The 21,487-nt window shown below is 46.1% G+C and overlaps 1 protein-coding gene across 4 annotated transcripts in view; it reads left to right on the top strand.

The window, feature by feature from the left end:
* The first annotated feature begins 4,688 nt into the window (after nt 1-4,688).
* The window catches only part of GDAP1L1 (ganglioside induced differentiation associated protein 1 like 1), a 53,483-nt gene continuing 36,684 nt past the window's right edge, over nt 4,689-21,487 (top strand). For 3 of the 4 annotated variants that reach the window (XM_066625535.1, XM_066625537.1, XM_066625534.1), the window contains exon 1: nt 4,689-4,868. In XM_066625535.1, coding sequence (XP_066481632.1) covers nt 4,689-4,868 — 180 coding nt within the window. Of the gene's footprint in view, nt 4,869-20,873; nt 20,883-21,487 lie in introns of all 4 variants that reach the window. The other variant, XM_066625533.1, reaches the window with a different exon arrangement.

Here is a 21,487-nt window from a genome sequence, read left to right as displayed (position 1 = left end):
TAGAGTATAAAGCACATTGAAATCAAACAAAACAGCTGCCCTAGCACAAGCATGTAATTGTTCAATTTCCCTAGAGACAATCTGCCTACTATTGCTTGGTAAAAAGGTAACCTGTTACTTTATGGGATTTTTTCAGGGCATAATATGCCTTGGATTCATTTTCTTATTTCCCACTATATGGTGGCATAGAAAAAGTAAAAGTAGTGAAGGCCCAAAGCCAGGAATAGATTTCAGCAAACTTCTGAAATTTAATTAGGCAAATTCTTCTTCTAAATAACCTACTAAATCACCAGAAAGCAGCAGTCAAGGTTAGCTGCAATATCTAGAGGGGTCAATGAAACTCATTTGGAATTGTGGTTTATGCCTGTTCAAATGAGTAATAAATAGGACACTAGGTGGAGCTTTTGGGACATGGCTCCAGATACTGCTTTCTAGACCTAGCAGCAGAATTTACTCAAACATATAGGCCTTACCTCCTCTCTGTCTCCCCCCATTTAGTCTAAAGCCAGAGCTGCTCACTTTAATTAGTAGTGTTGAAGTAAGAGATGTATTCTTATCTCATTAGAAATCCCTAATGGAAGAACTTGGGCAAGCAATGAAAACTGATCCCAGTTTGAGCTTTCTGATGCATGTCTGGGAAAAACACATCTTGAGCAAAAAGCGGATGGACAAGGCTGAATCAGCAAACAAGAATGCTCCCTGTGTCCCACGTGATATAAAGAGGGGATGATTTAAAATTGTATGGCATGGGTCAAGCTCTAGATAACATAAGTATCAATGTTTAAAATGAGGTTTGGCATTAAAAATTTTCAAGACCGCAGTTTGTTTTGTCAAGATACTTGGTAAATGTCACATTTGTGTTTATGCAGCAGGCCTAGAACTTATCCAGAGTGTTCCAATTTATATAATGTAACATAGTTAAGAGTGTGCCAGGTTGCAGCCCAAGGATGCAATTACTTCTAAACTCCCTAGAAGCACAATACTTTGCTCACAACCCAGAGGCTACATCAGGTTTAGCCTGAACCCTATGTTTGTATTATTTAATTTACCACATTTGTATCCTACCTTTCTTTCAAGGAGTTCAGGATAGTGTAGATGGTGACTGTTCTCACATAAGTCCTCTAACTTATGTGCTCAGCTCAGCCCAGCCAGAATTTGAACCAAGATCTACCTGATGCCACTGTATCACGCTGGCCAATATACAGTTTTTGTGGTTGTACACTGTCCGGTGTAGCTCAGCTGCATTATATCTTTATCTTGTGGAAATGTTCTTTTTTTTCTACTCCATTCACATAATGTAATATTGGTTTTCATGCCTGAGTGCCTGGGCTATCTGGAGGCAGGGTCAATCAACCACTTTGGGAGGGGGGATGCCAACTTTTAAAACTGGCTGAGCTCCTATTTGTTTAACCACAGTATGACATCCAGAAATTAAGAAGGGTACGTTTTTGCCATTAGTTGAGTTCCATGTTAGGAAAAACATCTGCTACATTTCTGCTCATAAGGCACAATAGAATAGCGTGTTTTTTTAAAGAGCTGTCTGGTAAAGACATTGAGTCGCATGAGTAGAAAAGTTGGCTGTGGAAACAGCCACAATGACTGCTAAGTACTATATAGGTTATTTTATAGACAAAGGCAAGTGCAGATCAGGCAAATAGATTTGTTTCATTTAAAACAAGCTGGTACATTCAGCAGTATTAGATGTTCAAGGCTCTTTGAGCTAGTTCAGTTGTGGAGAGGTGGAGCCATAATAAGAACTGAGGATAGAACTACTATGAATTCTGGCACTTAAAATGTTTTTTTCAGTGTTCTTTAGCAGGCTTCTTGGACTTCTGATATTGCATTGAGTAACTAGGTGCTTCATTCTCGAATATACTACACCTGTCACTACATTCTCTAGGTGACCATGTAGATTAAACCCTGGTCTAGGTGACCAGGTAGATTAGCGTGAGAGTGACTAGCCCAGGGGTCTTCAAACTCTGGCCTGGGGGCCAGATGCGGCCCATGGCCAGCCTCTGATCCCCTGGCCCAGTTGATCAAACACAACTGGAGTTGTGCTTCTGGGGAGGGGGAATGGGAGCCAGTGCTTTATCTCAGGCTGTGTTGGTGCTTGGAGAAATCCTGGGCATTTGAGCCCATTCCTTTATTAATTCATCTAAGTTCCATCTCTAAAGTATTTAAATTTTATTATTTAATTTGTTTTTCTGGCCTTTGACACTGTACCTGCTATTTGATGCAGCTCTTCAGTCAAAAAATTTAGAGACCCCTGGACTAGCCTGAAACCCTCTCAGTAAGCTTCCAGGTCTCCCTACCTCAAGTCTAATGTTCCTTCCACTAAACAAGCTGGCCAACCCTGGACCTGAAGAGGGGCCCCATTAGGTGTGTAGCAGAAAAGGATTTAACAGATGAGGCACAGTGAGGGACATCAAATCAATACTTTTAGCCAGAAAGGACTAAAAAGTGTTACCCCAACTAGATTTGTTTGAAAATGGTGTTATTTATTTTACTCAGAAGTAAGCCCTTTGTGTTCAGCATGGGCCCAACCAACTCCTCTGCCTTTAACCTTTTCAAACTTGGGTTGTGTGCTACCTCTGATTGCTCTGGGAGCCAAGCATTCCTGCCATTGCTGTCGTCTCCCACAAATACTTGGAAATCAGAGGAAGTGTGAATTGATGGTGGTGATTAACTGTATAAATGAAGGCTACGAGCAACTATTTCCCTCTCCAGTCAGAACTGCCACAATTGGGAATCATTCAGTTCTGCGAGATAACAGAAGCTCAACCTGCTGGACTTCTTTCTGCCTTTATAGGTCTCCAGGAGTTTCCTTCACATGAGAAACTTATAAGCCAACTAAGTGGTCAAAGGGCTGAGAAAATGAAGCCAAATGGAGATGCTGGCTTAGCCATTGCTTTGGCATCCCATGCTGGGAGCTATTTTAAATGCTACCCTTGTTATGGATATTGCAATTGCAGCCAGCCTCATGGACAGGCCAGTTCTGCATGGTGTGTGAGGAGGGAGAAGTTGACTCTTTGCCCTTCATTTTCTCATGAAAATCAGTCAGCTTCATGCAACCCCACCCAAGTGGCCGTTTGTGTTTTTAACTCAGTTTGGTTCTAGAAGCTGTCTGGGATCATTTGTGCTCAGGGCTCAGGATCTTCCTCATGGCCAAAAGAAAACAAGGATTCTAAACCAGTCCCTTTGAGAGCAGCAATGCCTTGGCAGTGAGTCCTGGGGCAATGCATGGGCCCAAGCAGCCTCCCTGACCATGAGCCTCCCTGACAGCATCCTTGCTGGAAAGAGAGCTTGGCCAAGCCAGTTATGAACACAGTACTACCACCTGGTCCTGTGCTGGAGGTATTGCTATGGTTGATCTCAAGCTCTTGATTCTCTGGCTCTTCTGCTCAGAGCTGTAAGCCCTGAGCTACCTTGTGTCTTCCCAGTTTGCTGGCTACTTCCTTTGCCCCCAAAAGTTCCTGACCCTGCAACGGAGTTGCCAACTCTTGTGATGGGCATTTTCTGATACCTGGGCAGAGCCCTGGAATAAGACTCTAGTGGTCTGGGGCGCTGCATCTAGCCCAAAAACTATATGGACACACAGCTGGAAAAACCACCACCACTCAGCTGAAGGGAGAAAGGAAACTCCTAATCTTCTAACTGACTGGGAAGATATTTTTTCTTAACAGGCCAGGCCAGTAGTTTTTCTGATTAGCCAGCAAACCTACTCCATCATGTCCCAACCTTGCCCTGTGTGCTCTGTTTTGACCAGCATTCTGTTGCTTCACTCTTTTTCAGTTCTTTCCTTCCCTGAGCCAGGCTGTTTAGTAGCTCTCTTGTTCATCTGCACATTAAATGAATTCAGCTACGGCTACCTCAGCTCAAGTCTGGCCCTTGAGGGGGAACATGGTTTTTGACCCCAACATGTTAGATGCCTCTGGAAGCTTTCAAGCATGGTATGGCAAGGATGTTAGGATCATCCCCTGATTTATTTATTTTTTTGTACCTTGGGGATATACTGCATCTGAACATGGAGGTTCCATTTGTTCGTGCATCAAATAGCCAGTGAAAGATATATCCGCCATGAAATTGGTTTTCCGAAGTCCCAGTCTTCTTTCGCACCATAAAACATGAAATAGTATCGACAATTTGCATAATCAAGTGCTTGAGTCAGTACCTTATATCTATAGACATGCCCTTCTGCCCCCAAAGTCTGGGTCTCCCTGCCCCTAGCAGTCAATCCTCAGGCTCATTTCTCCAGGCACCCTAGGGCCTGGCCCTTTTGATTTATCTCTCTCTCAAGCCATTCTGACGAAGGAGGCTGTGCTGTATTGCTAATAAGATGCAGGATGTCCCGCTGCATGTGGACTCCCAGGTTTGTTGTCAGGTGGCCCAGATCGTCTGTTGTGTCTGTGATTGGAACAATGCATGAGCAGTGCAGTACTGTGCCTCATTGCAACCTTGCCATGCTTGCAAAGGAGTGGTGATTTAGCACAGCCCTGCTGCTCTCCTTAAACCAGATGCTGCTTCTGATCCTGCTGCCCCGGGCTTTCCATGCCAATCTGGAGTGAGTAATGAAATTGAGCCCCCTTGCCTCTGGGAATGATGCTGTTTCCATGAGCCCATGTGATGCTCCGAGAGTGGAGCCGCCGCAGCTCTCTCTTTCTCCTGCTCTCCCATAATCTCAGGCTGTCATGGCGACTCCCAACAATGTTACTCCCACCAACTGCAGCTGGTGGCCCATTTCAGCTCTGGAGAATGATGCGGGCAAATCCATGGAGGCTGAAGACAACCCGGACTCGACACACCCTGCGTTCCGATCCAAGGACAGGCTGGTTTTGTACCACTGGACCCAGTCGTTCAGCTCACAGAAGGTAAATGCTTCACAGGGGGAAGAAGGGAGCAATTGTCAGCCAATATGATTCCATGCACATTCCTGGATATTGACAATGTGAGGCTGGTGGGGGGGGGGGTGGAGAAAGCAGGTGGCTTTTCCTTGGGGATTCACAAGGGAGCAGCTGGGAGGCAGGGAGTTTAAACAGAGGTGTGTTTTGTAGCTGCATTTCTGCAATTCAATTGTCTTTGCCTAAGGCAGGGGGAGGGGAGTGCTGTCTGTCTGGTTTGGGGGTCAGATTTTCATGTTGTGCTTGGAGAGGTTTCTGATATATAGCTTCTCTCCTCCCCCCACCCCCCTCCAATCAAGAATCTCAAGTGACTGGGAAAAAAGAAGCATTGCAAAAACAAATCCTGCAATACTTGGCTGATAATGGTGGGGGAAGGCAGGCATGTCCACATACAATGGAGCTTAGTTCTTGTATATCTGTAGCAAGCCGGGTTGGACAGGGGGCTCCAAACTGTACTAAGCAATGCATGGACTTCTGACACTGCAGCAATAGGGCTGAAATCCTGTTTCTAATACTCTTAAACCTATTGGCAGGCCATGTATGTTTCGGTTTTTGTTTTAAACCCCAAGGAAATGGCATTTCTCGGCCTCTTTCAGAATTGCTCCATCAGGGTCGGAGTTTGCACAGGGCGAAAAGCACCTGGCGTGATGATTCCTCGCCAGGAACGCACAGCACCAGCTATGTCCCTTTATGGTCCATATCTATTAATTATGTACTGTGCACAGGAAGGGGCTGAATGGGCAGGATCCCTCGAGGGGTGAGGGCCTCTGGTTTGCTCTGGGGGTAGAATCCTCTTCCCAGGAACACTCTGTGGAGGGAGGGCCCCATCCTCATGCATATAGGGAGAAATCCCACACTAATCCATGGAGCAGAATGTAGGCCAATGTTCAGTTGCTCCTTTTGAAATCGTGATAAAGAACTGGTTCTGCAGTTGCGCTGTCTGCAAAACTCAGCATCTTCTCTCACTCCCTGCATCCTCCTTTTTCTTTTCCTTTGCACAACAAAGATCTTTCAAGGGCTTTCTTTCTGCCTTTATCTCTGTCTCTGCCTGGGAAGGAAGCAGTTAACCAGCTACTCATACATGCTTTTCTACAACTAGTCCAGAGCAAGCCCCACCTCTGCCAGAATTAATAGGACTCCATAGGCAGCAGATTGAACAGTTAAAGTGACAGCACACCAATGTACCCTTGTTGAGTCTCCACTTTGATCAGGTTCTCTTTGTTTTAATGGCTTGCAAAGGAAAAAAAGGATCTCAGTGCCCTGAAATGTGTTGACTTTCTGATGAATTCCTAGGCTAAAGTGCATAAATGCAGCACAGGAAGTGCTCAGTGTAGCACTGAGAGAAAAAGACAAGGGGTGTGTTTCTGATTAGGGCTCCTTTATTCTAACATGTTTTTTCTTCTAGTGGCCACCCAGATTCCTTGTGCGTGCACCTTTTTCTGCTGAATCTCAATGTAGGGTCCAAAGGTTAAATCCTGACATGCTCAGACCGTTCTGAGATTTGGTTCCCCTTGCAGATAGAAGAGTCAGTTGTTGATTATGCATGCACCTCCTTTGTCACACATGTTGTTTGGTGCATGCACAAGCAGAGCAGGTGCAAGGCTGAGCAAAGACCTGCCCAGAAAATGATATCCAGCTGCTCACTATGGAGCATCGGTGACTAGCAGCGATGACTAGTGGCTTGTTTCCTTTTGTTCAGTACCATGGCCAGAGCACACAATGAAAGTGCCACAGATATTCTCCTAAAGCCATTTGCCCTTATAAATAGGGTAGGGAACATCTCTTGCAAATCGAGGAGTCAATTTTTCCCTTGTGTAACTGATCACACCAGAGTTTAATGGTCTTATGGACTCTAGATAGAACAAAGAACTGAACAGGTTCTTACAATTGCACTGCAAAGGGCCAGCTTCTGCTAGCATGAAACCTACTTTCAGGGATAGGAATAAAATCTTCAAACTATAATTTATTTCCATAAATAAACTGAATTTGGTTGTTTGATATGATCTTCATAAAGATAGCCACAAGAAAAAGAACTAGACACTTGATTTTTTTTGCAGGATTCTGCAAAATGACTAATTTTAACATTAAACCCATCATGCCACATGCCACATTATACTGATGGATGTGTGTATCTTTGATCCATGCTAAAACATGGCCATACCTGATTTCCATTCCCTATTGTGTTTTCACATTCTAGCTAGGTTGAGCAAATAGATGTGAGAATAAAGTCCTTGAGAAGGCATTTCTTTTTATCTAGAGGCATTTTATGAGGCATTTTTAATCTCAAATTGTCCTTGATTATTGAGATTCAGTTGAGATCTGATTATTCAAATTACCAGAATTACAATGAATTAAATAAGCAGTTAACCAATTCAGATACATCATATACTAAACTAGACATTACTTTTAAACATGTGATGTGCAGTGCCTGTGTGTTTTTTTCACTTTGTTAAATTACACAGGCAGTGTAACCATTGGCATCCTTCAGTCTCGGGCAACTATGATATCGTGCTCTGAAAAAGTGGTTCTGGAACAGTGTCTAGTGTGGCTGAAGAGGCCAATTTAGGAGTGACAATCCCTTCCACACTGGGAGCAAATATAGTCTTTCACTGGTGTGTCTCCCGGGCTGTGGGCCTTCCTTCTTTGCCTCTTTGCCTCAGTCTGTTGGGCAAGTGCCTCTTCAAACTGGGAGAGGCCATGCTGCACAGACTGCCTCCAAGCAGGATGCTCAGAGGCCAAGGTTTCCCACCTGTTGAGGTCCATTCCTAAGGGCTTCAGATCCCTCTTGCAGATGTCCTTGTATCGCAGCTGTGGTCTACCTGTAGGGCACTTTCCCTGCACAAGTTCTCCATAGAGGAGATCCTTTGGGATCTGGCCATCATCCATTCTCATGACATGACCAAGCCAATGCAGGCATCTCTGTTTTAGCAGTGCATACATGCTAGGGATTCCAGCTCGTTCTAGGACTGTGTTGGGGGGTCCAAATGAGGACCACCATGTGAGAGGTAGATTTAACCTTTTGCCCCATGATGGTCTTGATTTAGATCAGCCCCCTACCCCATGGATGCTATTTGATAAGGTGGGAGTCCCAGTTGCCACCAATGAGGACGTCTGTCCTTGGGTCAACTAGCAGCTGTGTGTGTGGGGGGGATTCAAATAAGGACCATATCGGAGGGAAAGGTTTAAAGGACTTCCCACTGGTCCTGATTCAGATCAGCTCCCAATACATGTTATTCAACAATGGAAACCAAACACACAGCTACATAGCTTGCAATTAAAGTAATATGTAGTTTGAACCTAACATTTGTTACTTTCGGGTAGCTCTTTGATTTGGAGTTCTAACCACCTGACAACAACCTTGGCTGAAACTTCAGTTTCGTTTCAAGAAGCTGAGAGATAGTCAGTCAGGAAGCTGAGAGACCAAGTTGACTATAAAGCCCTTTGATGCTGGACAGTACAATAGAAATTAATTATACTAACTTTACTGTTGACTATCTCATTTACTCATTGCAGGAACTTGTCCAAAGCCCGTTTATTTGTCCACAGCTGCAAACTGACTTCCCTTATACAAGGGCTTCCCTTATAAACAATGTCTAATTTCTTGGACAGATTTTGAGGCTCAGACTAATGATACCTTTTTGGCCTGGAAACCACCCCCACCCCGTTTCCAGTATATGATTGTTGTGGTTACTCAGTGGTGAATGAAAAGCATTTATTTTGCATGTGGTCAAGAACATTCCTTTAGTCAGGGGCTGTAAGGCTTGGATCAGGAACCTTTAATCAGAGTCTGGTATCTAACCGAGCCTACTGTGGACTGTGTGTTCAAACTGCAGCACCTTGTTCATGTATGAAAAGGAACAGGGGATTAGCACATCACTGCCTGCAATTGGGAAGCTGCATGAAGCCTCTGGCCAAGCATTGATTAGTAGAGGCCTCCTGCCTCTGCCTGGTAGGCAAACCACCCCTGTCTGCCTGCTGCACTTCCGGCTTTTGGTTTCAGCTCCAGTCACTGACCTCAGGAACCCTGACTTGGAAGACACACCTTCCAGGTATAGATTTTCGCATAGCTATCCATGGTTCCAGCTTGTCTCTCAGTAACATGTAGCATTACCATTTAATCTGTTCCAGGGTTTAAACCTTCTAACTGAAAGCAGGCTGTGCTTGCAGGGAAGTACAACCACAGTGCATGCTACCAAATGCACTTCCTCCATCAGTTTCTCGCCCTACTGTGGAGATTTCAGCATGGTGTATAGTAATTGGGTCTTCTCTGTGGTGCACATGATGCTTTCTAGCTATCCCTTAAAGAGCCAATCTCTGAGGAATACTTGAGTGATCTTGCCTTAGAGCATGTTCAGGGGTAACTTCTCATTCTACTGTTCTATCTAGTTATGTCACAATACCAACAAAAAACCCAAAAATGTGTTGATGTCATGTGGTATGTTAAGCCATATACCAAACTGGAGAACACTTGTGCCCAGTGTTGTTTGAAAGTTTAACTTGGGTCCACATTCATTAAATAATTCCCATCCCAATAAAAATGCTGCAATCCAACAATTAAGACTCCAAGGTGCAGAGAATGAAATCACAGCAGTTGTTTTAACTCTGTGATGAAATGTCAGAAAATGACCCTGCTTAATTGGGATGTGTCTTAACTTGACAAGTCAAAGTTCAGCTCCAGCATCCAGTTCCCAGTATCAACTTTTAAAATGAAGCTCTTCTCTCACTACGATTTCAGTTACAGTTTTATTTCTCCTTTTAGTCTTTCGAGACTGAAGGTTGCCAATACTATACTATGTCTAACCAGGAGATATATTCCATTTAATGTGAGGTTAATGTCCTACACAGAATCTGGCTGTTACCTATCATGCTGTGAGCAACCTCCTAGCCATTGGTGGAGCTCCTGCCTTGTTATGTAGAATCATGGAGAGGAGAGTGGAAACTGGGAGGAAAGTCTGAAAGGATGTACTGGGGCCTACATATCATTGTCACTAGCTTGGATGGAGGACAGGTCTCTCAATGGCTACTAGTTATGCTGTCTATATGCTGCCTTCAGAACCAGTGGTGTCACATTGTTGCCCCAAGGGTCTCTGTGGGCAATGGGGAATGCAATTTCCTCAGTCCCCAACATAGAAGCCCGAACCCCAGCTTCTTTCAACATCATCTGCTCCGGCAAACTGCTGAGTGCTCCCCCCACCTCCACCCTTCCTGCACCTCTCCACCCCCAAGGTGCTGGCCTAGCTACTCCCAAGTAGCGGCAAACATGCATTACGTTCATGACACTTGGGAGCCAGTGCAAGGGACTTACGCCAGCTCAGGAGTAAGTCTGAATTGCATTGTTATATAGCTCTTCCCTTTTTGGGACCAGTCCAAACAGTCCAAGCCTTTTTTGGACCAGTCCAAAGTCCAAGCCTTTAATTCTGCTGAGTCATGATCTGCCCCTCCATTACCAGGACATTGGTAATTCACACCGTCATTCACACTCTAGTATCATCTGTAATACTTTCTATATGGAGCTGTCCTTGGTGTCCAGTAACTTCAAGTGGCACAGAAGCCAACCACTAGGCTGTGGGCTGGAATTGGCCAATTGAAGTATATTATTCTGGTTTCATTTGAGCTACACTGGTTGCCTGTGTGTTTCCAGACTTGGCTTGACTTGCTGACTTGAACTGTTAAAACCCTTATAACCTGGGGATCTTTAGGCATTTTCTCCCATAAAGGCCACCCTGTATGTTCTATTCCATATCCTCCTCTGGTTGTGCCTGCTGAATGAGATTTGGCAGAAGTCCACTAGGACTAGAGCTTAAGTGGTACAAACTCTGTGAAATGTGCTTTCCAGAGCCAGCCTGACACTATGCTCCTTAAGGAACCAAGATAAAGCCTAGCTTTTTCAGAAAGTGTTTGGCATTTGGGGCCAAATACTATTACACTATTTTTTTTTAATTGGCATCTGTTTTGCTGATTATATGCAAGACCACCAGGTTTCTTGCTGTTTTCATTGCTGTTGGCTATTGTCTTGATGATTGCATTGATGGTTGTAATTTGCTAGCTGCCTTGGGTTTGTCCTTGACAAAGATAAGGTCGGTGATCTACAAAATTTAAAAATATGTAATAATATCAGGCAGGTGAGACACAGAAAAAAGGTTGAAAAACAGTCCTCTGAATAGGTGGAAATAGGTGGCCCATCAGCCAAGCCTCTTCCCACCCCACCATCTGTTTCTCCAGACTTTGACTGAATTTGCTGTGATACTAGAGTGATTGTTTTCATCATTTTAAGGACAGCCCTACTGGATCATGCCACAGGTCCATCTAGTCTAGCATCCTGTTTCCAGCTCCAACCAGATGCTTTCAGGAAGTATTTTACCCATTCAGCTGCTAGTCCAATGAAGGGAAAGAGGGAAACAGGAAGGGGTATGGACACACTAATGACTAGGCCAGTAGTCTTCAACCTTTTTCGTGCTATGACCCCAATAAATAAATAAACACCTAACGAAACTGGGGCCTACCATTGTTCCCACCCTACCTGGGACCCTGTCTGCCCTTCCTCTGCCCCCATCACTGCCCACTCCCTGCCCCAGCACTATTCACTGTAACCGAATATTCTTATTGGAGACAGCAGAAAAATCTGCCATGAAGCCTGGCACTAGGGAAAGCTATTTTAGCACAATTGCTAAGAACCTGAGCAGAACTGGGACACAATCTCCTGGTACCTGAAGAGGTAGACCAGATGCCTCTTCCTTTACCTGTTGGTGCTCTAGTCCAGTGGTCTTCAATCTTTTTCACTCCTGTAAGTTGCCATAAGCACACAACTGAGGCATTGCGACCCCACTGGGGTCCCGACTGGGGTCCCATTTTCACAATGGAGAGAGGTGAAAAGCGGTGTGCCCCAAGGATACGGGTGCTCTTCAACCTCTTCATAAATGACCTGGAGACAGGGTTGAGCAGTGAAGTGGCTAAGTTTGCAGACGACACCAAACTTTTCCGAGTGGTAAAGACCAGAAGTGACTGTGAGGAGCTCCAGAAGGATCTCTCCAGACTGGCAGAATGGGCAGCAAAATGGCAGATGCGCTTCAATGTCAGTAAGTGTAAAGTCATGCACTTTGGGGCAAAAAATCAAAACTTTAGATATAGGCTGATGGGTTCTGAGCTGTCTGTGACAGATCAGGAGAGAGATCTTGGGGTGGTGGTGGACAGGTCGATGAAAGTGTCGACCCAATGTGCGGCGGCAGTGAAGAAGGCCAATTCTATGCTTGGGATCATTAGGAAGGGTATTGAGAACAAAACGGCTAGTATTATAATGCCGTTGTACAAATCGATGGTAAGGCCACACCTGGGGTACTGTGTCCAGTTCTGGTCGCCGCATCTCAAAAAAGACATAGTGGAAATGGAAAAGGTGCAAAAGAGAGCGACTAAGATGATTACGGGGCTGGGGCACCTTCCTTATGAGGAAAAGCTACGGCGTTTGGGCCTCTTCAGCCTAGAAAAGAGACGCTTGAGGGGGGACATGATTGAGACATACAAAATTATGCAGGGAATGGACAGAGTGGATAGGGAGATGCTCTTTACACTCTCACATAATACCAGAACCAGGGGACATCCACTAAAATTGAGTGTTGGGCGGGTTAGGACAGACAAAAGAAAATATTTCTTTACTCAGCGTGTGGTCGGTCTGTGGAACTCCTTGCCACAGGATGTGGTGCTGGCGTCTAGCCTAGACGCCTTTAAAAGGGGATTGGACAAGTTTCTGAAGGAAAAATCCATTATGGGGTACAAGCCATGATGTGTATGCGCAACCTCCTGATTTTAGGAATGGGTTAAGTCAGAATGCCAGATGTAGGGGAGGGCACCAGGATGAGGTCTCTTGTATCTGGTGTGCTCCTTGGGGCATTTGGTGGGCCGCTGTGAGATACAGGAAGCTGGACTAGATGGGCCCTTGGCCTGATCCAGTGGGGCTGTTCTTATGTCCTTATGTTCTTAAGGTTGAAGAACACTGCACTAAGCACTAAACTCTACCCTGGGCCAGCCTTTTTTTCTCATGGGAGGTTCCCTTCCCTGCCTCTTTTTTCCCCCCCAGGTGTAGTCTAATCCTCTTTTAAGGCCATCTTAAACCAGTAGCCACCACCATCCCCCACACATCTTGGGGCGATTAATTCCATATATTTTACATTTAGAAGTACTTTGATTTGCCTGTCCTGCATCTGCTGATTGATATTGTTAAAAATAACTTGAAGAGAGTTTTGACTAGAACAGCATCTCAACATCTTCATAAGAATTGTTGGTGGGGACGAGTGTACAGACAGGCTGAATTCTAAAATAAACGAATTAGAATAAACCTTTAATGAATTGCCATTGCCTTCCATTTCTGAGTGCATAATTCACAGCTCATTGATTAGACATGGGTAAGACAAGCATCCCCATTGGATACATGTTAACTCAGTATCACTACTTCACAGCTATTATTACTGCCTTTCTGTAATTGAGGTAAATAAATATACAACAGGGTAAAAAGCCTTTGTTTAATTAGTGTACTTGCCTTATGTTCACACGTAATCTAAATTGAAATCCCGATATAAATTAACTGCTAATTTCATATGGCTAATTATGTTCAGGGACTCTTTAGTAAACACCTTGTTAATTTCCAGTTATGGTAGGTTCTAATTTCCAGAACACTATGTGATTATAACTTTTTCAACTCAGGAGTTGTTTCTTAGGCACCTGCTACATATTCAAGGTAATATGAATTTCTTAGACTGACATTCCCTTAGACTGGCATCCATATTTAGAAATTTAGGGCCAAACTAGTCATTGCATTAAATTCATCATCAGTATCTCTTAGGGTGGGTGGGGGGTTCTTAAAATAGAGGCCATGGGGGACCTGATTCAGACCAGGACCATCATGTGGGTACTGAGAGCCCAATCCTGAGCTCAGTGCACCGGCTCAACTCTGGCGCGCACTGTTGCAAACGTGCCATAAGGCACATTTGTGGGCCCTAGCACCAGGCAAGCGCCAGTGGTAGCCCAGCACTGCCTGGCGGGCTACTGCTGGGCAGGCACCCAACATATGCTGCAGTGGAGAGGTAAGTGGGGGCGTGGGGGAGGCGGGGAGGAGGTGTTCTGGGTAGGGGGGAGGCAGGCGGAGGGCGGGGAGAGGGTGGGGAGGAGGCATTATGGGGAGGTGGGGAGATGGTGGGAGAGGCGTGCCAAGGTGAGGGAGCGGAGCGGGAGGGAGGTGGGACCAGTAGGGCGATGCTCCACCAGATGCAAAGCCCAAAGGTGTTGGGCTCACCACCTGACACAGAGGCTTTTGATTCACCACCAACCTCTTCATTGGGGGTGAATTGAGTAGCCCCATTGTAGGGCTACTCTCTTTACCTGGGGGAAGGGGACAAAAATCCCCTTCCGAGGAGCCGCCGGCGGCTGCTGAAAACATGCAGGGTGTGGCAGCAGCCATTTTTGGCACCGCCACAGCCCTGTGCCCCAGGCAGCTCAGGATTGGGCTGCCTGGCTGCAATCCTATCTTCAATCATTTACCTGGGAGTAAGCTCCATTGTCTATAATAGAGCTTACTTCTCTGAGGAGACATGCATAGGATTGGGCCCTTAGGTGCCCAGATCCCAGATCATTTGGGGTTTTGTAGGTAAGGACAAGCAACCTGAATTGTCTCCCCAACTCTTTGGAAGCCAGTGAGGATATCTGATCATGATAAACATGTGCTCAGAGTGGCAGATACTAACCTGAACCACATGTAGCTTATTTGCATCCAGTCAGCCATATGTAGAATGCATTTGAATCTGGCATTTATCCAGGCATGAATGATAATGGCAAGGAATCATTTTCCCCAGAAGAGGACACAGTTGGTATACCAAGTTACCAACCAAAGGTGGTAAAAAACATTCCTGGTCATAGATACCACCTGGGCATCCACAACTACAGCTGGAGCCAGGAGCATAACCACACTGGGAAACGGATCCCTTAAAGTGCAGCCCAATCCAGAACAGAATGAACTTCAGTTCCATAGTAGTGATGCATCTAAAGTTTGAAACTGAGGACTTCAGCATAAGAAATTCCCTGGTATGGAATTCTGGGTTAATTAGGTGCATACCATGCCAAAGTTCAGACTTGTACTGTAATTAGTTTGGCCTTGCTCCTGCCAATAGTGACCACTGGCAATGTCTAGTGCAATGCATGGATTCCGGTGACCCTTGAGAAATTTTTCTGCACATGGTTCCAGCTAGCTTCAAACATGAAATCAATGGAAGCATGAGGGACTTGCAGTTGCTCTGATTTTAATTTTAGAGGAATGTGAACTTGAATATTGTCCATACACTCACACTGTAGTGAGTATGCTTCCACAGTGCTAAAACTGTGCCCACTGTATACACCTTAAGTACTGTTTACAACTTGTATTCTGGAATGTACTCTCTATTATATCAGGGAGAACAAATCCCATATGTCTTATATCTTTTACATAAGGAAGTCAGGCTGAATTATACCAAAGGCCCACCTAGTTCAGCATTCTGTTTCCCATTGTGGCCAACCAGCTGCCTCTGGGAAGCCCATAAGCAGGGAGAAAGGCATACATCTCTCCCACTGTTGCTTTCCTGCAACTGGTATCCTCAGGCAATTGGTAACCCTGCAGCTGGTATCCCACAGAACACAGCATGTAGTCATCATGGCTAGTAGCCGTTAGACCAGCCCTGCATGAATTTTAAATCCATCCAAGCAGGTTGCCATACACATCTGGTGGCAAAAAATTTCACAGGCTAATTACGCAATTTTGATCGCCTTTTTACTAGTTTATATTAGTTTAGCATAAGTAGGATAGCTTAACTTGCATTGGGCTATTTCCAAGTACTTTGACGCCATGGCAGGTGGTCTACTGGTGCTGGGCTATATAAAAAACGCAATGGCAAAATTCTTTGCAGCCTCGTATCTTTTGACTCATTACCTTTAGTTTGACCTCTCATAACTGGCGCGTATTCTGTGTGCCGAGAGAGTACTGAGAAACAAGCAGCATGGAATGCGGTGTTTGCTGCAGCACTGGAACTGAGGGGGTGGAATGAAATGAGTCTTTCTTTGAGCGTGTTTGTTTTTTTTAAAGCCACTCCACCGATTAGATTGGTTGGCAACCTGCAGCATTGAGCGATTGTAGGATCTCCACCCCTGGAGATTTTAAACCACCACCACAAAATTCAAAGTAATCTTCTGCCCAGGATGCTGTCTGTACAAGACTGTTGTACAGAATAGACTATTGGTGTCTGTTCTGAATCCGTTGGCCTATTCACACTCAAAACCTAGATCGGTTTTAAGGCAGGCTATACAGCTCAGGAGCAGAGCACATGCTTTGCATGAAAAAGATCCCAGGAAATGCTTCCTTGAAATTTCAGGTTTAATTATTTCAGATAGCAGGGTTGGGGAAAAGCCTACCCAAGGTTTTGGAGAACCAACTCTGCTGGTCAGAATACTAGGCTAAATAGACCAATGGACTGAGGGCCAAATCTTAACCAACTTTCCAGCGTTGGTGCATCCGTGCCATTGGGGCATGCACTGCATCCTGTGGTAGGGGGGCAATCACAGAGGCCTGCTACATATAAGGAAATGTTTGTTCCCTTTTGGAGGGAGCTGCATTGCTGCAGCAGCAGTACTGAAAAGTTGGATAGATTGGGTCCTGACTCAGTTGAAGGCCATTTCATATGTGTAGTCTTTCAAGGCTTCCCTCAAAGAATCCTGGCAACTAAAGTTTGATGAGTGTGCTCAGAATTCTCCATGCAAGATGACCAGGTGTCCTTGAAGGACTTCAGTTTTTCTCTGGGGAAAACTCAGTTTATGTCAGCACTATAGTGCTCTGTCCATACAGCCATAATTCTGTGCATTTCAGGATCAGAAGTTCTGAATTTGTGAGTCTCCCAAGCTGGGATCCAAAATATCACCAATAACACCCCAATTGCACCAATAAATCAGGTAGAGATGGGCAAAACCAGCGTGGCTTGTCTCAGATAGAGTCACAAGTCTCCACCCCCTTTAACTCGACTCAAAAATCCAAGTCACCCAGAGCATTTTGGGTACTCTAACAGATTCGGGTCCTGAGTCTTTTCTGTAAAAAAAGTTAGCTGTGGCTCCCAGAAAAAAACAGAGCTGCTGCCGGGGTGTGTGTTTGTCAGAGTTCTCATTTAATACTCCCCTGATGTCTCCATCCCTTCTGTAAACAAGGTGGGAGGGGATGGTATGAACTGCCTGAGTGTGGGGGCAGAAGCAACAAGAGGGAGGAGGGTCAGGTGCAGAATCTGGGAAGCTTACCAGTATGACCCAATCCTTTGCAGCTCTACTCAGAAGTAGTCCCATTGTGATTGGTCATTCAATGCGCCTGCTGCAGGCATGCTATGAGTTCCTCCTGGATGGCTAGGAACTGCCTCCCCCCCCCCCGGATTCTCGAATCACTTATCCAGGGAAAAACCTTTGTCCAATGATCTTCGGTTCCTTCAGAGATGGGCAAGAGAGCCTGCTCCTGCCTCTCCCCCTGCCTCCTGCTCAATACAAAACCAAAACATTAACCCTTCCCTTCCTCCTGGCTGGAATTTCCCTGCTGTTCGCCTGGTCTGAATGATGGTCCCATGAGGTCTTTCACACCACAAAAAAGTAAGCAAGCACACCCAGACACAGAAAGACTCCAGTCTGCATGCATGGGGACCAAGTGCTAGGTCAGTGGCCTCAGACTCAAGTCAGTGCCAGAGTCATCGAAGCAGGTGACTCTTCTGTACAAGTCAGAAAAAACACGTGTTTTTGCAACTCGGACTTGAGTCACCTGACTCGAGTTCCCATCCCTGAATTCAGGAATATTCCAGTTGCATTATACATGATAGCTGTTCTAACACAGTGGCTGGGAATGTGAAACAGGAAGTGTCCAGTTCAAGTATTGGCTCAGGAAAGAAAGATGGAAAGGCACCGATGCAAAAATAAAGAGAGAGAAGGCCTTAAAATTGTACTGCAAGCAACATGTTTGGACCCCTGCCATTCACTTCATGCAACTCTTCTTTAGGGGCCACTGAATGGGTCCATTTAAAGCAGACTTGCATACCATGAGAGGGCCAAAATGATGTGTTGTGTACATGTTTGGTGTCTGAAGGTCTGGGGGATTTTAAATGTAAATGGCAGACATCTGAATCAGGACTGCAATCGAAGAGCTGGCAGAGGGGGGGGGGATCATGGTCCTGTGCAGGGCCAGCCCATCTATGAAGTCAGGTCAGGCAGCACATTGGTCAATGGCATCCATGTCACTTCTACCACTTGCTTCTGCTGCTTCCACTGCTGTTCCTCTTCCTCCCCCCCACTCCCTGGATTGGAAAAGGAAGAGGGGGCGGAGTGGAAGAGAAAGTGTGAAGGGAAGGAGAGTGCTGAGCTAGAACACTGGTGCATCATCAGGTAAAGGGGGTAGCATTTGGTATGCCACTTAGGCCTCAGGAGGCCTCAGGCCAGACCTGGTCCTGTGTAACTACTATTTACATTTTGCACAATGGGCATGTCATCTAGTTTGGCCCTGTACATTTTAGTTTTTCTTTCAGTGACTACCAAGCCAGTTACTTCAGAGAAGATTCACATAACTTGAAACACATTGGACCAAATAAATTACACTTGATGTACATCAGGGCCGTAGCAGGGGGGGCTACGTAGCGGGGGGGGGCTTTCAGAAGGTGTTTGACATGGTCCCTCACCAAAGGCTACTGAAAAAACTCCACAGTCAGGGAATTAGAGGACAGGTCCTCTCATGGATTGAGAACTGGTTGGAGGCCAGGAAGCAGAGAGTGGGTGTCAATGGGCAATTTTCACAATGGAGAGAGGTGAAAAGCTGTGTGCCCCAAGGATCTGTCCTGGGACCGGTGCTTTTCAACCTCTTCATAAATGACCTGGAGACAGGGTTGAGCAGTGAGGTGGCTAAGTTTGCAGACTTCACCAAACTTTTCTGAGTGGTGAAGACCAGAAGTGATTGTGAGGAGCTCCAGAAGGATCTCTCCAGACTGGCAGAATGGGCAGCAAAATGGCAGATGCGCTTCAATGTCAGTAAGTGTAAAGTCATGCACATTGGGGCAAAAAATCAAAACTTTAGATATAGGCTGATGGGTTCTGAGCTGTCTGTGACAGATCAGGAGAGAGATCTTGGGGTGGTGGTGGACAGGTCGATGAATGTGTCAACCCAATGTACGGCGGCAGTGAAGAAGGCCAATTCTATGCTTGGGAACATTAGGAAGGGTATTGAGAACAAAGCAGCTAATATTATAATGCCGTTGTACAAATCTATGGTAAGGCCACACCTGGAGTATTGTGTCCGGTTCTGGTCGCCGCATCTCAAAAAAGACATAGTGGAAATGGAAAAGGTGCAAAAGAGAGCGACTAAGATGATTACGGGGCTGGGGCACTTTCCTTATGAGGAAAGGCAATGGCGTTTGGGCCTCTTCAGCCTAGAAAAGAGACGCCTGAGGGGGGACATGATTGAGACATACAAAATTATGCAGGGGATGGACAGAGTGGATAGGGAGATGCTCTTTACACTCTCACATAATACCAGAACCAGGGGACATCCACTAAAATTGAGTGTTGGGCGGGTTAGGACAGATAAAAGAAAATATTTCTTTACTCAGCGTGTGGTTGGTCTGTTGAACTCCTTGCCACAGGATGTGGTGCTGGCGTCTAGCCTAGACGCCTTTAAAAGGGGATTGGACTAGTTTCTGGAGGAAAAATCCATCACGAGGTACAAGCCATGATGTGTATGCGCAACCTCCTGATTTTAGAAATGGGCTATGTCAGAATGCCAGATGCAAGGGAGGGCACCAGGATGAGGTCTCTTGTTATCTGGTGTGCTCCCTGGGGCATTTGGTGGGCCGTTGTGAGATACAGGAAGCTGGACTAGATGGGCCTATGGCCTGATCCAGTGGGGCTGTTCTTATGTTCTTATGGGGTGGGGGGTTTGCCCCCCCTGAGCCAGCAGTTTGCCCCCCCCAGGCAATTTTTCCACACTTGTCATGTAAATGTGGTTGAATGTCCTCCAATTTAGCTCCTGTTCCTTGAGAGCTCAGCCCCTCCCTGCAGGCAGCCTCTTCCAATCAGCTCAGGCTGCTGATGCTTAGTGACTCACCTTAGGGGCCAGTCATAGCGACCTACTGATAGTCACAGGACACCAGAGAGGCAGGCATGAAAAAGCCTGGAGGGAATGTGCTCAGTGCCTTCAATCACCTTCCTAGGAGCTGAGTGGCTGTGCAGGCACTTTGCAGGACCCTGGAACGCTCAAAGGTAGCGTTCTCTGAAGTGCTACCTGTTCCACGCGCAGGGCCAGCTAGGCAGGCGGAGATCAGGGGTCTCAATGCGTGGATGAGACGGTGGTGTAGGGAGGAGGGGTTTAGATTCGTTAGGCACTGGGGAACGTTTTGGGACAAGCGGGGCCTGTACAAGAGGGACGGGCTCCATTTGAACCAGAATGGAACCAGACTGCTGGCGCATAACATTAAAAAGGTGGCAGAGCAGCTTTTAAACTGATCCCTGGGGGAAGGCCGACAGGAGCCGAGGGGCATCCGGTTCGGGACTCCTCATCCCTATGGGATGAGGATGGGGAGGTTAGAGAACAACAAGACAAAGGCAGGGTAGGAGAAGAAATTGGGAAAGGTAGGGTGATGGGATGTGATAGACGGTTTGGCACAATGAGAGGATGCGGGGACAAAGGAGCAAATAAGCAGCCCATCCTGGGGCATTCCGTGTATAAATGCTTTTATGTGAATGCCCGAAGTCTACGAGCAAAGGTGGGAGAACTGGAATGTCTGGTGACAAGGGAAAATATTGATATAGTGGGCATAACGGAAACCTGGTGGAATGCGGAGAATCAGTGGGATACCGCAATCCCGGGTTATAAACTCTACAGGAGGGACAGGCAGGGGCGTGTTGGAGGTGGGGTGGCCCTTTATGTTAAGGAAGGGATAGAATCCAGCAAAGTAGAGATTGAAGGTGGGTCCGACTCCACCGTAGAATCTCTGTGGGTTAAATTACCAGGCTTGTGCAGCGATGTAATACTGGGGGCGTGCTATCGTCCTCCAGACCAGAAATCGGATGGGGACCTTGAAATGAGGAAACAGATCAGGGAGGTGACAAGGAGGGACAGGGTTGTAATCATGGGGGACTTCAATTATCCTCATATTGACTGGGTCAATTTGTGTTCTGGTCACGATAAGGAAACCGGATTTCTTGACGTGCTAAATGACTGTGGCTTAGATCAGCTAGTCACGGAGCCCACCAGAGGACAGGTGACTCTGGATTTAATTTTGTGCGGTACGCAGGACCTGGTTAGAGATGTAAACGTTACTGAGCCATTGCGGAACAGTGATCATGCTGCGATCCGTTTTGACGTGCATGCTGGGGGAAGAATACCAGGCAAATCTCTAACAAAAACCCTTGACTTCCGACGGGCGGACTTCCCTCAAATGAGGAGGCTGGTTAGAAGGAGGTTGAAAGGGAGGGTAAAAAGAGTCCAATCTCTCCAGAGTGCATGGAGGCTGCTTAAAACAACAGTAATAGAGGCCCAGCAGAGGTGTATACCGCAAAGAAAGAAGGGT

The sequence above is a fragment of the Tiliqua scincoides genome, chromosome 4 (assembly GCF_035046505.1).
Source record: "Tiliqua scincoides isolate rTilSci1 chromosome 4, rTilSci1.hap2, whole genome shotgun sequence".
Lineage (NCBI taxonomy): Eukaryota > Metazoa > Chordata > Lepidosauria > Squamata > Scincidae > Tiliqua > Tiliqua scincoides.
Note: the sequence above shows the minus strand (reverse complement) of the source record. Positions and strands in the feature narration are given on the sequence as shown.